General features: G+C 44.2%; 1 protein-coding gene across 1 annotated transcript in view; it reads right to left on the reverse strand.

Moving 5' to 3' along the window:
* Positions 1-13,213, reverse strand: part of NADSYN1 (NAD synthetase 1) — a 199,914-nt gene that overhangs the window by 31,309 nt on the left and 155,392 nt on the right. The window contains exons 16-19 of the mRNA XM_085643580.1: positions 6,900-7,006; positions 5,710-5,841; positions 3,663-3,732; positions 1,252-1,380 (exon numbers count right to left, since the gene is read on the reverse strand). Coding sequence (XP_085499706.1) covers positions 1,252-1,380; positions 3,663-3,732; positions 5,710-5,841; positions 6,900-7,006 — 438 coding nt within the window. The remainder of the gene's footprint in view (positions 1-1,251; positions 1,381-3,662; positions 3,733-5,709; positions 5,842-6,899; positions 7,007-13,213) is intronic.

The following is a 13,213-nucleotide window of genomic DNA, read 5'->3' on the forward strand; positions in this document are numbered from 1 at the left end:
CTACATCTCTAACACAGGAGTCGAAGCAACAAAGTGACCTCCAGATTCTTAGACTTGGGAAAGGCGGTCGCAAAGAGACTGATCACAAAGAGATGGAAAAAAACCTGCCCCACCTCATATACTGCTGTGGAGACGGTCCATGCTCACATGAGCCAAGGCTGAAAGTATTGCGCTCGGACGAGAAGATACTATGGGTATACGCCAGGTCCCACTTGCCGCAGGCTGGGATGTGATGCTAACTGCGCTGCTACATATTCATAACACCAATACCGAAGCCTATCCTCAGCCAGCCCCACAACTTAGGGAAACACATTCTCAGAGCGGAAAAGATCTGGAATAGGACATGGAGTGGACATACTGGACAATGAATAGGAACACGCATCACCAAATATTCCCCCAGGCACATACCGAAGTTCTCACTGTGCAAAACAACACACAACATGCACCAGGTGGAGGAAACAGGGGAAAGCTCCAACATCGTTACACACTCGCTGTTATATTTTGAGTTGCCCCGTTACATTATTACCCGCCTCCATCACACATTAAACAATACGCAACAAGAAACTGTAGCACCGATACACACGGCATGCATGAGCATTATTGATAGCAAGTGGACACTAACAGCCACTGTTAAGGCCCTCTATATAAATATTTCCGCTTTACATATGTTACAATTCACAGTTCAGGTCGCATCTGTAAGTATCTTTATGTGGAATACTCACTGCCACAATCTCCACCGCATGTCTATCGCCAAGTGATATGTATACTACGTATGTGTGTACGGATGCCGAAAAGTTGAAAACTTAAAACTTAACAAAAACAGATTGCAAAAAAAAAAAGAACTGCACCTTCTATTACTGCAGTGAAGAAGGATGGCCTGGGATGAGGTAGCTGCTAAGGCTGGCTTTTAACGCCCTTAGAGTCAAAATGTGCCACACTCATCTCCTTCCTTTTCTTTCAATTTGTTTTCTCTGAAAGATTATCACACTTACACACAAAAAGAGCAAAACAAACGTGTGGTTCTGGAAAATTAATTTTGCTAACTGTTATACATTTGTGTTATATTGCATTATGTCATATTATTTAGTAAAACCACAAATGCATCTAGATTTTTGTACACGATACAAACAATGCACAAAATATTACTAGTACAAAAATGTGCTTGGGGTCATGGCGCGGCTGTGCAAGCTTAAATCTAAAATCTGCTCCTCCCTTTCTAATTTTTGGGAACCAAGTTGTGCTAATTCTTACCTGTCTTGGTGAACAGATGTGCGCCCAAGTGTTGACGAGTTTGCAGAACATGCTGTATGGTCCAGTTCTGGACACCTTCCTCAGCTTACCGTAGACGGAGAGCTCTGTGTACGTCATCCCCATGTCTGCCTGAGTAGTAAAGTAGAGGTAGCACAGGTAAGTCAGTGTGACTGGCAATATAAAACAGTTCAAAAGCAGGCTACTAGCTGTTACTACCAGGTACCACTTTGGTTTCTCTGTTATAGTCAGGGCCACTGGAATTATGCGACAGGACAGGCCCAAATTATGTGGCAAGGTTGAGTAAATTATGCAGGGGGGAAAAGGCAAAATAAGCGGCATATTTTAGGATAGTATTACTCCATTATTGCCATTTTTAAACTTGCCTGGGTATTAGTTGCACCTCTTTAGTACTACCAGTTTAACATAAATAAAGCAATAAGCTACACAAAGGTGGCCAGTCAATGTTTGCAAAGTGCCTTCCACTGCGTGGCAACATGTTACCGGGTTTTTAGTAACCTTTGAACCATGTTAAAATCTACAGATCATGCAGGAGATAATGGATTATGTGGCAGATGCAACAAAACTATTTCTATGAGAAAATCTCCGCGGTCGCACAATCAGATAATTCCAGTGGCTCTGGTTATAGTGCACATAGCAGCTTCCCCAAGGCGGGGAAAGAAGCATAGGCCATTTGACGAGTACATAGTCATGGATTCTGGTCATCGAGCAACAAAGAAACATTTAATAATTATCACGCTCCAGATTTGCATCCATTTGGAAGTCACAGAAGTGGAGGGAGTCACAGTCAATCCCTTATTGGTTGGTAGCCTGGGCTTGGTTCCTGAATGGTGGGTGTGGCTAGCTGACCTTTGCCTGTTGACTTGGATTCTCAATTCTTGGGTTTAAAGATCAATTCTCTTCCCACATGTGTGCACATGCGCTCCATGTGCTTGTTGAAAGATAGCAGCCATATTCCCTGCCAGGGAGAGGGTGGGGTCATTATGTCCTGAGAGACTGGACCACTGAATACTTATAAGCACACAAAAAAGGAGTCCCTCAGGTGATTATGACTAATAGTACCAAGTCAAAACAGAATGATCAGACATCCGCCAATTAATCATCGATGTTTTCATAGAAATAATGTAGCAACAACGCGCTTTAACATGGAGATCACACACATAATTACATAGAAAAGTTCACCAATAATTATTATGAAGTCACAATATTCAAAATAATGTGCAAAATGTTTGTGTTCTGTCACCAATCTGTGTGAGCAAAAGCAATACAAAAACTGATTCAATGAACAACTAAGGTTCATTTACAGTTCCAAGGGCACATTAATAAGACACCGGTTAATGTCTTTGTATGATTATTGGCACCAATTTATAATGAAAAAGGGGATGCTAGCACTTGTTTAGCAGAAGCCGAACGGTCTCATATTAGTCCATTCTGTCAACTTCCACAGAGAATTTCTGCCTAATGTCCGTGATCAGTAGGATCAACGCGTTTCGACCCCTTTAAGTTCTGAGGGATGGTGGCCTCCTCAGGACAGGGATCCAACATTGCTGGTTATTAAATGACGAGGAAGGAACACCTTTGCTTTGTAATGGACATGCCCACTCTTTCCCCTAGGTTGATTGTTACAGATGCAGTATTCCTTGCAGGAGATTTTAGATAATAGAAAGGGTTCGGGAAGAAAAGGAGCATGTAATGCATCTGTATACCACTCTCTACTGGCTCTTTATTTTTATTTTTTTTATTTTCTAAACCACAAATCAAACACCCAAGGGTGATGGGACACAGTGCTAGGGTTCATTTGTAAAAACTGTTTGAAAATGGAAATTCTAGTGTGAGGCAAACACATATTGTGGTACAACAGAGCTAAATTGAAGGTTTAAAATGAATAACTGAACCCCTCCTCTCCACAGAGAAGTCTTTAAGGGAACACTGTGGAATATTTATGCACAAGTGGGTTTAACGTGCCCTGTGGAATCAATGTAATCTACTCACAGTTGTTAATTTTTTAAGTATTATGCTCCATGACCGTATGGCATATCAAATGAATACATTAATCTAAACTATGCGTATAACTCTAAGAGAAGTGAACTCTAGCAGATGGAAAAGTAGTGTGTGCTGCAGTCCTGAACAACATGTATGGGACAGAACCTAGCTCTTTAGGTATCCGGCTGTAAATTGGCATTGGTTAATTCCAAATATGGGAATGCTGGTAAGACATGCTGTGACATTCCAATAATGACATTCATTGCACTTAGAGGTGATGGCAAGATTCTGTTTCTTTCACCAGCTCTGCCTTTCCCTGCTTTTGATAATTACTAATGAATAAACTAATGAACAAATAAACAATTAACGCAAAAAAATCATACCAAATAAGCAGCAGCATGTTAAGTTACCTCGTCGGTTTGAGACACAAGTCCATCAGCTAATGGCTCCAACTCTGCAGTGGGTGGAGCCACCAAAATGCTGCAAAATAAAGATAGTGTAAGTTATGATAAAAATTGTCTAGCGCCACCTGTGCGGAATACAGGCGCAGGTTATGAGATTCTACTTTAACTTTATCTTCTCTAGTTAATGTACTTCACTATACTACAAATGGCTGCACTTTCAGTGTGGCTTCATGATAGATGTACCATTATGTCTCATTCTGCACAACACAGTACGGCCAAATATAGAGTATATCTGATTGCATCTCTTCCACCATATGTGATATGATTTTAAGGATCAGAGTCGACTTAGGCATGAAGCAAGCTAAGATCATTGGCTCTCTGTCAGAGTCCTCTCGCAGACATATCTGATAATTAGAGCATCTTGTAGGTTCTTTCATGTAGGTCCCTCGCAGGGACCCACCAAAGTTTCTTCAGAGATCAGAACCTGTGAGAACAGCATGGGAACACACCTTTGCAAAGATCTTTGAGGGTCCTTCCAATAAAGATTCTTTGCCTTGCCGTTGTGGTGCTTCGGGCAGGGATTTTGAGGCGATTATCTGGCAAACAACACTTTTAAACCGATTCTTCAATGTCGCACATTTGTTGAGGTTTTCACAGCAGAGATCATCATCAGAAAAGGCTCATCCTCGCTTAAATCAGGCATCTGTGGTCCTCCAAAACCTGTTTAACATGACATGTAAAATTCAACGTACATTTTCACTAAGTAAGGAAGGTATTAGCTACAAACACTTGTCAAGACTTCCTCTCATCCCTGCATAGACCAGTCACACCCGGCCATTTCTAACTCCTTGTCAGATGTTTGAAGCTAACACGTTACTTACTTAGTGAACCTGTACATTTCACTTGTGTTATTCTTAACTGCCCTGAACCGTATTACACTTATCATGGATTTGTCGATTCTCTGGAAAAGGTGGTATCGGTCAGGCCAGAAACTAAGCAACTGAGACATTAAATGCCCCGCACAACCTTAGAGGGGAATGAGGAACACACAAAGCGTAATGCAAATAAACCCCTTTGTTTACAACCCTACAATAAGGGCCGGACTGGGAACAGAAACCGGCCCTGGCAAACTCCTTGGCCGACCCCCGGTAGGGGTAGTGAGCCCAGCTGTTTTTAAAGGCCGGTTTGGCCGATTTTGTTACACGAGTGGCCGATATTGCAGACCCGTGGTAACAAAAATGACCCCCACCCTGGCGGCCTACCGGGGAAACGCCCAGTGCCCACTACAGCCAGTCCGGCCTTGCCTACAATGAGACCATGCAGCAGAGCGATGCCAAGAGCTACACCTGTGTTGCTTTTCCTTACCTTGAGTGAGTAGTTATTCTTTGCTACAAAAAGCCCTGGGGCTCCTATTACTGCAACTAAGAATCTATGATGTCCTCTCCCAACTCAAGCTTACAAATGATAGCAAGTGATTAGGAGTGATGCGGAGAATAGTAACCTTCATTACGAAGCAAACACAAGGAGATGATGGATGGAACTCTGAAACTTTTCAGACACTCACTCCCAGTTACAGATCTGGGTTGAATCCATCATAGTTCTTTAGCTCACTTTGTGGGCCCCTTGCTCACTTTGCTACTTGACTCAAGCTAGCCTGCTTGTGTGTGCTTTGTTCGCCCTAAGTTGGCAGGGTATGCCCAGATATGGGTCCCTTGCTCACTTTGTCACTGGATTGGCTGATGAGAGGTGTTACCCCGAAAACGGTCCCAGGATGCTTGTTTCCGGTCCAGGTAAGACCTGGCTTGGCAGTTCGGGCTGGACTGTTCCCATGAGCTCAGGGTCAAGACTGATTTGCATATAGCTGGGTCTGAACTGGGGTGGCGAAGTGAGCTAAAGAACGATGATGGATTCCACCCAGATCTGTGACGGGGTGAGGGTCTGAAAAGGTTCAGCGCTCCGTCCATCATCTCTTTGTGTTTGCAACCTTGATGAGATGTCATTAGACTTAGTGATGCTGAACGCGACCATCACGACGGCTTTCATCTAGACTCACCTTTTCAGTGCCGTGAGCTGGAAATGGTCCACGCAGTACTCTATGAAGCTCCGTAGGTCCGTCTTACTGATACCGCCGATGGGGTTAAGATCAGCACTGGAGCAGTCATACTTGGTCAAGTATCCTCGAAGGCTGCACAGGAGAGACGTCAAGCAGAAGAACAGAAAGAGGACCTTAGGATTAAAAGACAGTACAAAAAGTGGCAGTGCAAATAACATCATACGAGAATTTTGTTCAGATATCCAACTGTGCCCTGAAGCAACCTCAGAGCCACACACCTTTTATATTGAGAGTGCGGTCACTATTATACTTGTCATAATTATAATTACTGAATCTGCCCATTTTTTCACTGCCTGAGGACAAAATATACCTTTATCGAGCAATCAGAATCCAAGAAACTATCACAATAGCGCCAGTTTTAAATCTGTAGGCAACTAAGAACAATTACTTTGTTTCTTTATTGATTAATTCCCGCTGAGCGCAGGCCCGTCAGTTTATTTCTCTGTGCACTGTACAATAGTAGGTATTTCCAAAGATTAATCCAACCTGCTGTGCGTACTGAACACACAGAGAGACTCAAGAATACATGTCCCCGTCACCTACCGTATGAGGTGATCTCCGCATCCAACCAAGCCATAAGACCCCAGAAGGTGTCCCATACACCCTCCGGCATCTAACTTGGATAACAGACTTCACTACTGATCTATATGTTTATTAAACTACATAACCGGTATACTAAGGCACTATTGATTCAGGCATTTACTCATTGTCCTGATGATGATCCACGCACTAGCCACATGGATCGAAACGCCGTCGACACTTTGAAACACCTTATACGTTAAAGATTCTTTATTTGAAAATGTAAAGGTGTACGCTGTGATTGGTTTCAAAAACTGTGATACTTCTGTAACAAACTATGACCTTTGCATGAGCCCCCTCCTTTTTGTGTTTTGTATTCTGTTGGTCTAGTAGGATACAGGCTTGTGTGATACACGTTCACAACTGGACTGCCACAGATTCCTCCTAGTGCAATGAGTCACTGCAGATGTGAATTTGGAAACCCAGCTGTAAAGCAACAATGATGGACCATTTCCTAAAGGTAATCCAAATCGATCTCAATGACAGAGGCGTAAGAGGAAAAATCCACATCTCTTGCTCACACTGGACAATCCCAAGAAGATCTTACTCACCTCTCGTCCACGTTAGCTGATCCCAGTACTAGAAAACCCCCAGGCATGCCACGTGACCAGAGGCTCAGCTGAGCAAAGAGGTAGGCGATGACCATTCGTACCCTCGCCTGCGGTGGAAAAGTGGAAAGAGATTTAGCTCTCTTAGTGTCAGGCACATGAGCTCACACAATTAACATGGATTAAGCCCATGTTGGCAATGGAGGGGAAAACTCGGTTTGAACAGGAAAAATATAAGGAGGTGACATTCCCTGAAAAGGAAAATAAACCATACTTTTGACATCAATGGAACATAAATGAATATCTTTATACCTTTCCTCTTCATGTCCTAGCCGACCTCTTTAAACTGATGTTAACATAAAATGATGGCCACCCCCTGAAGAATGTGGCTAGGGGCCCCAGTCTTCCATATCTCACAGATATTCATTGGCATTGGGCTGAATGGGGGCTCTCTGAAAAGTTGCCCCTTCCCTACCCCTGCCATCACCCTCATTGCTACCCTTGTTGGTCCAAACGGCCCCTTATGCAGTCATGGATGATGCATATTTTCTTTTGTGCACTAAAAGGCTGCATCGTTAGGTGTTTTTCAGTTCCCATTTAATATATCACCTCAGTTATTCTTAAACCGTCCAATAATAATTCAGTAGACAATCTCACAAATTTAACACACAAATTAGGACATTCGCATATGTGCAAATAAATATAGTAGTACACAAGAAAATTAAATTAAGGTTAAGTCTAAAAACAATTCACAACACTCAAATACTCAAACCATTTTGTATTTGAATATTTTATCCACAAAAAGTAAAATGAAAACTTAATAAATTATTTCTTTAAGCATACATTTTTACCACACTGAATATGCATGCATGTGATCCATTCCCATTTGTGAGAGCATTAGTGTGATGGTTTTACAAAATGTTCCCTCTTCTATTCAGCACAATTTCCCTTTAAATGGGTAAGAAGAGTCCTCGTTATGAGTAGGCTGAAAAATTGCCTGGTATTTACACCCCCTCCACCCCCCCCCCCCCCCCCCCAAATGTATCGGTATCTTTGCTACTTGCAACTCCATGAGCGGCGACAACCCAGCCCATTCTGAGCTGGACTGTGAAACCATGAAATAAGGAAATACCAGGAGTATTGGAAATTATTTCTTTTGGCTCACACTTTCTCCGAGGCACATCAGAATTTAGTAGTCATTGTTAAGGAGGGCCTTAAAAGTCTGTTCTTTCTAATGAGTGTTATTTTGAGTAAAATGCTGCTTTCAAAATGCAACTGCTGTGTGTATTCCAGCCTTGATCTATAAGAAACTTGGTGCTCACAGACGTTCTATGTGTTTCAACCCATACCCTATTTCTTTGTGCAGGGCCTCTTCAGGGCAGGGTTTGTTTGTGGTTACAGGACTGCCAATGAATGGGAAATTCTTTTTGCAGTAGTTGTAAGGCAAGTTTTGAGGCCACTGTCTCTCGACAGATTCTGCAGACCATCCCCTGGGCTGGCTGTGCCTGAGAGAGGAATGAAAGTGAACCCTTTTGGAAGGTCACCGGGAAGGCCCAGCGGGCCCTTTCAGCAGTCATATTCTGCAGCCTGTACTCCCAAGGAGATGGGGGTATAGGCCACTGGCGACAGGTGGTCCAGGGGCTGTCTAGATATACAACTCTTACAGACAGTCATGCTACTTCACAGGTTTGGGGTCCAGGGCTACTGACTAAACTTTTAGAAATTGAGTCATTTACAGCCACTGCCAACAATGCATATCATAATTCAAGTTTTCAGAAAGCAACAATTTTGAGGTGTAAAAAATCAGCTGCACAAAGACATCACAATCTTTTGTAATTCACAAAATGTATGAAATAATCAAATATTTATTATTGCACGACTTTACTCAGTTGAATTTACAATTCCCCTATGTGCCAACACGTCGTCTAACAAACACCACTGTTGTCAACAATGATCAGATCTTAGCCCTTTCCTCTCTCACCAACTATCCATACAAGCTCAACTGATACCCACGGCCCACCTCCATACCAACTATCTCAACTCATATAGACTCCCAACTCCACACCTAAACCCACCCTCTTCCAACCCCACACTCACCGACACCTACTCTCCATGCTAGCATCAAGTCTTGTACTTGACATCCATTTTCACACCAGATATCCAATCTTGCACCCAACATCTACTCTTACTTCATTCTCGTTCCCACTATTTGCAAAATTAATAAAAAACAAAGAATTGTGATTGCACAGCAGACCAGAGAAAAAAGGAGGCTTAAAAATCAATACCTTTCATTTTAATTTGTAACTCGGCATGCTTTTTTTTTTAGCATCCAACACAAGTCTGGAGCACATTTCGCAGTGCAGGCGTCTCCCAGTGTGGTCTAGGTGAAACAAAATCTGCTTTAGTGTGGTGCGCCTTGACCCCATGATTGCTTGCTCTTGTAACCCTTCAATGGTGCTGGCCGGGAAACTGCAACTCCGGCCTAGGGGGTAACCAGTCTCTGGCACCCAGAGGAGGGGGCGCTATGCATGAATTTCTGAACATGTGCTCATTTTGCTTCATGCCCTTGTGAGCTTAGCATTTCGTCCTGTCAGCCTCCTTGTTTGTCTCACAGTCTTGGTGAAACACATTAAAAAGCTGTTGACTGCCCTCTTTTGGGACTAGATTGTTCCCTCAAACACGTTTCATAAACGGGCGTGACACTACTTCATCATGGGGCAGCCTCCTGAGATTAACAATAAAACTCCCACCCACTCTCTCAAACTCCTCCCCTCCCTGCTCCCCGCAGTCAGACAGCGGTAGAGCTATTGATAAAGTGGTATGTGTGTCACTTTCTTATCTTTCTTCTGAACCAGATAAAGGCCTCACTGTTTCCCGGGCCCAGACCGTACGTTGTGCTTGCCAATGGTCTCTGCTGCTGCCTTGTTTTTGGTTGTTGCTGAATTGGGGTGCAGGGGCCACCGTTCTCCAAAGAAATGCTTTCAAATATGATGAGAATGTGCCTTCTGCCCTGGACGTGATGTACCCGGGCTCGTGGAGGAACCAGTGGACGGGCTCGTGGAGGAACCAGTGGACGGGCTCGTGGAGGAACCAGTGGACGGGCTCGTGGAGGAACCAGTGGACGGGCTCTTGGAGGAACCAGTGGACGGGCTCGTGGAGGAACCAGTGGACGGGCTTGTTGAGGAACCAGTGGACGGGCTCGTGGAGGAACCAGTGGACGGGCTCGTGGAGGAACCAGTGGACGGGCTCGTGGAGGAACCAGTGGACGGGCTCGTGGAGGAACCAGTGGATGGGCTCGTGGAGGAAGCAGTGGACGGGCTCGTGGAGGAAGCAGTGGACGGGCTCGTGGAGGAACCAGTGGACGGGCTCGTGGAGGAACCAGTGGACGGGCTCGTGGAGGAACCAGTGGACGGGCTCGTGGAGGAACCAGTGGACGGGCTCGTGGAGGAACCAGTGGATGGGCTCGTGGAGGAACCAGTGGACGGGCTCGTGGACGGGCTCGTGGAGGAACCAGTGGACGGGCTCGTGGAGGAACCAGTGGACATTTTAAGTGTTTCGTGCTGGTATTGTCTTGGGGTGTTTTACCAGATGAACTGTTTGAATGATTATACGTTTGTCTTTTCACATGGGACCGTGTTCCAGCCTTCATGATAGTAGTCAAGGTTTTAAGTTTGGGTAATAATCTGGGGAATATTGGTTTAAATATCAGCCTTTTGTCCTGTACCATACAGAACATTTACTCCGTATTTCATTCTCATAGCTGGTAAAATGTGTTTCCTGCATTGCACCTTTGCCAACTCCCGAGTGTGTGAGGGTACGGTCTCCTCGGTGCGCCTACTGCTGTCACAGTGGCCCCTTTAGTGAGTGTACATAGGGTCTGTGACTGTCCTTTCTGATTGTGTTGCTGCAGGGGGACGATGAAGGCTGGAGGTTAGAGACTGGGAGGTAGGTGGATGTGTAGGTGTGTGTGAATGTGTGTATATGAAGAGGGGTGAGTTAACACAGTCCGAAGTGCGCATGTGACTTTTACTAGTTGCTTGTGTGTACGCATGTGTATGATTGTTTCATGACTCGGAGGGTGAAGGAACTCGTAAGAGGTTATCAGCAGGCGGGTGAAACCTTCTTAAGCGATCTGTGGGGGAGCACACATATATGCAAGTTATCTCATTAGGTTTGAATGTCCAGAGGTGCATTACGCCAAGCGAAGGGACCAAAGCTATCAGTGGAAACAAAGCCAGCAAGCAGAGAAATAGATGATGTTCAGTTGTGAAGTTATGCATGAGGCAGGCCCATAAATGTGATAACTACTAATGGAGGCCTGGGCAAGTCCATTCATAAATAATCCATATTAATCAGTTGTGCACACTACGCATGTGTGCAAACTAGGGAGAGCACAACAGTGAGATTTGAGAGTGTGTGATACATGACAATGATATTTTAGTTTTCATTTGCAATTGATTTTGCCTCATGTGGACACTGATGTAGTTTGACCCTAGGCACACCTCTATTTTGGTTCTTATGGATCAGCATGCTTGCACTTAGTGACATCCCTTTTCAGGAAGTGAAGACACGCTTGAAACCCGCCCTAAGGATGCAATGGCGGCTCCAGAGTGTGAAGATCATAGTTGTTTTACATTCTTGCTCTGGGCTTTAGTCAGAGTATGGGAGCAAACAGAGACCACTGCAAGGAGGAATACTCATGTGAGAGCGTCAAAGGCTCAGAGCACCTCTTAGGGTGAATGGAACCCCCATGCGTACTTCAAGTGCAAGAATATCAGTCACTGAGCTCTCTTGTGAGGGGAATGAGGGGTGAACCTGCAGATGTGTGTAAGCTAAAGATGATGAACCGCAGACGCTGCTGTCACCCGCAGGGAGGCAGTGGGTAAGTTGTGGAGTCAAATGTTGAATTTATGTATGTGTGTATCTCCGTCTGTGTTTACGGTTGTACAGGTATGACTCTGAGTATGCCCATCACATATGTGCATGCAAGTATGTGTCTGGTCAAGGGAATGTGCTCAGCCGTGCCTAATCACAATCACAATCATTCTTGAAAAACTGTTCTTGGGGAGATACTGGCACACCCAGATATAAAGCGTCATCCATGACATCATCTGGGCTCTCCAAACGTATTATATCATCAGTGCCTTTTCAGAATCTACTTTTCCCCATTAAAAAAAAAAAATGTGTTGTAAAATGTTCCAACTAGCCCTTATTTTTATGTTAGCGTTTTCTCAAAGGTGAGAGCACTCCCGACCCTTTGATAGTAAGTTTTGCTCGGTCTAATTTGAGGAAGGTATTTATGCCCAACCGCTTTCAAAGTTCAGCAGCCGCCATCATAAAAACGTCCAAAGCATTTTACATAGAGGAAATACAGATGTTAACAATGGCTCTGTCCTTGGACAATGTCCACGATTGCACTTTCTGCCGCTGGAGTGCTGTCTGGCTGTCTGTTGTAGCACATGACAAGCTCATTTACTAACCACAATTCGTGGAGCGAGGGAGGGGTTCAGTGCTGGTTGTATTGCACCTCTGCTGCTATTTGCAATAGTTAATGGTTTGTTTTTAAGTCTGGCCTTTGAGACTGCTCTAGCTCTCTCACCAGACCACGGTTTTCCACAAACAAAAATACATTTAAAAAAAAAATGTTTTTAAAAATCACACATGTCTATTAGTGGTTTTTTGTCAGCAGGCTTTACCCATTGGGCTATTGGACTGTTACTCACACTTTGCATACAGCAAGGGGCACTCGATCACCCCACTTTACCCACTGGTTTGCTTCACTTTGACTGCACAAAACTTGTGCACATTGTTCATGTTCTTTTAAAACAAGCACTAGCAAAGTCAATAGGTCTCGACTTTAGGACCCATTTGCTTTGCCAATGTTTTTTTAGACTCGCTGTCTAACATCACCAAGGCTGTGTAGCTTTGGCAAAAAAAACAAAGTTAAAAAAAGGGCACCAGGATATGGTGGTCACGTCTTTTTATAGGTGGCTATACCACACATGCAACTGCAAACACAAAGAAGTGAACAATTTTTTACATTTTTGTTTTGGATCAGTTAAAAAAATATATATTGTGAAAGCTGTGTTTTTATAAGCCCAGGCAGAGAGGAGCAGCACAGAGGACCAGAGTGGAAGGAAATAACATGGGTGTTTGGGGTGGGGAAGCAACATAGAGGGCACACCGGTGAGGGGGCAGCAATGCATGGGGGACAGAAGCACCATGAAGGGTGGGGTGCAGAAATAGTGAGTGAGAAAGAGGGTTCCGCAGGAGAAACAACACGTAAGGTGGGGGTGGGGAGGAGAAGCAACAGGCAA

Source organism: Triturus cristatus, chromosome 3_1 (assembly GCF_964204655.1).
Source record: "Triturus cristatus chromosome 3_1, aTriCri1.1, whole genome shotgun sequence".
NCBI lineage: Eukaryota > Metazoa > Chordata > Amphibia > Caudata > Salamandridae > Triturus > Triturus cristatus.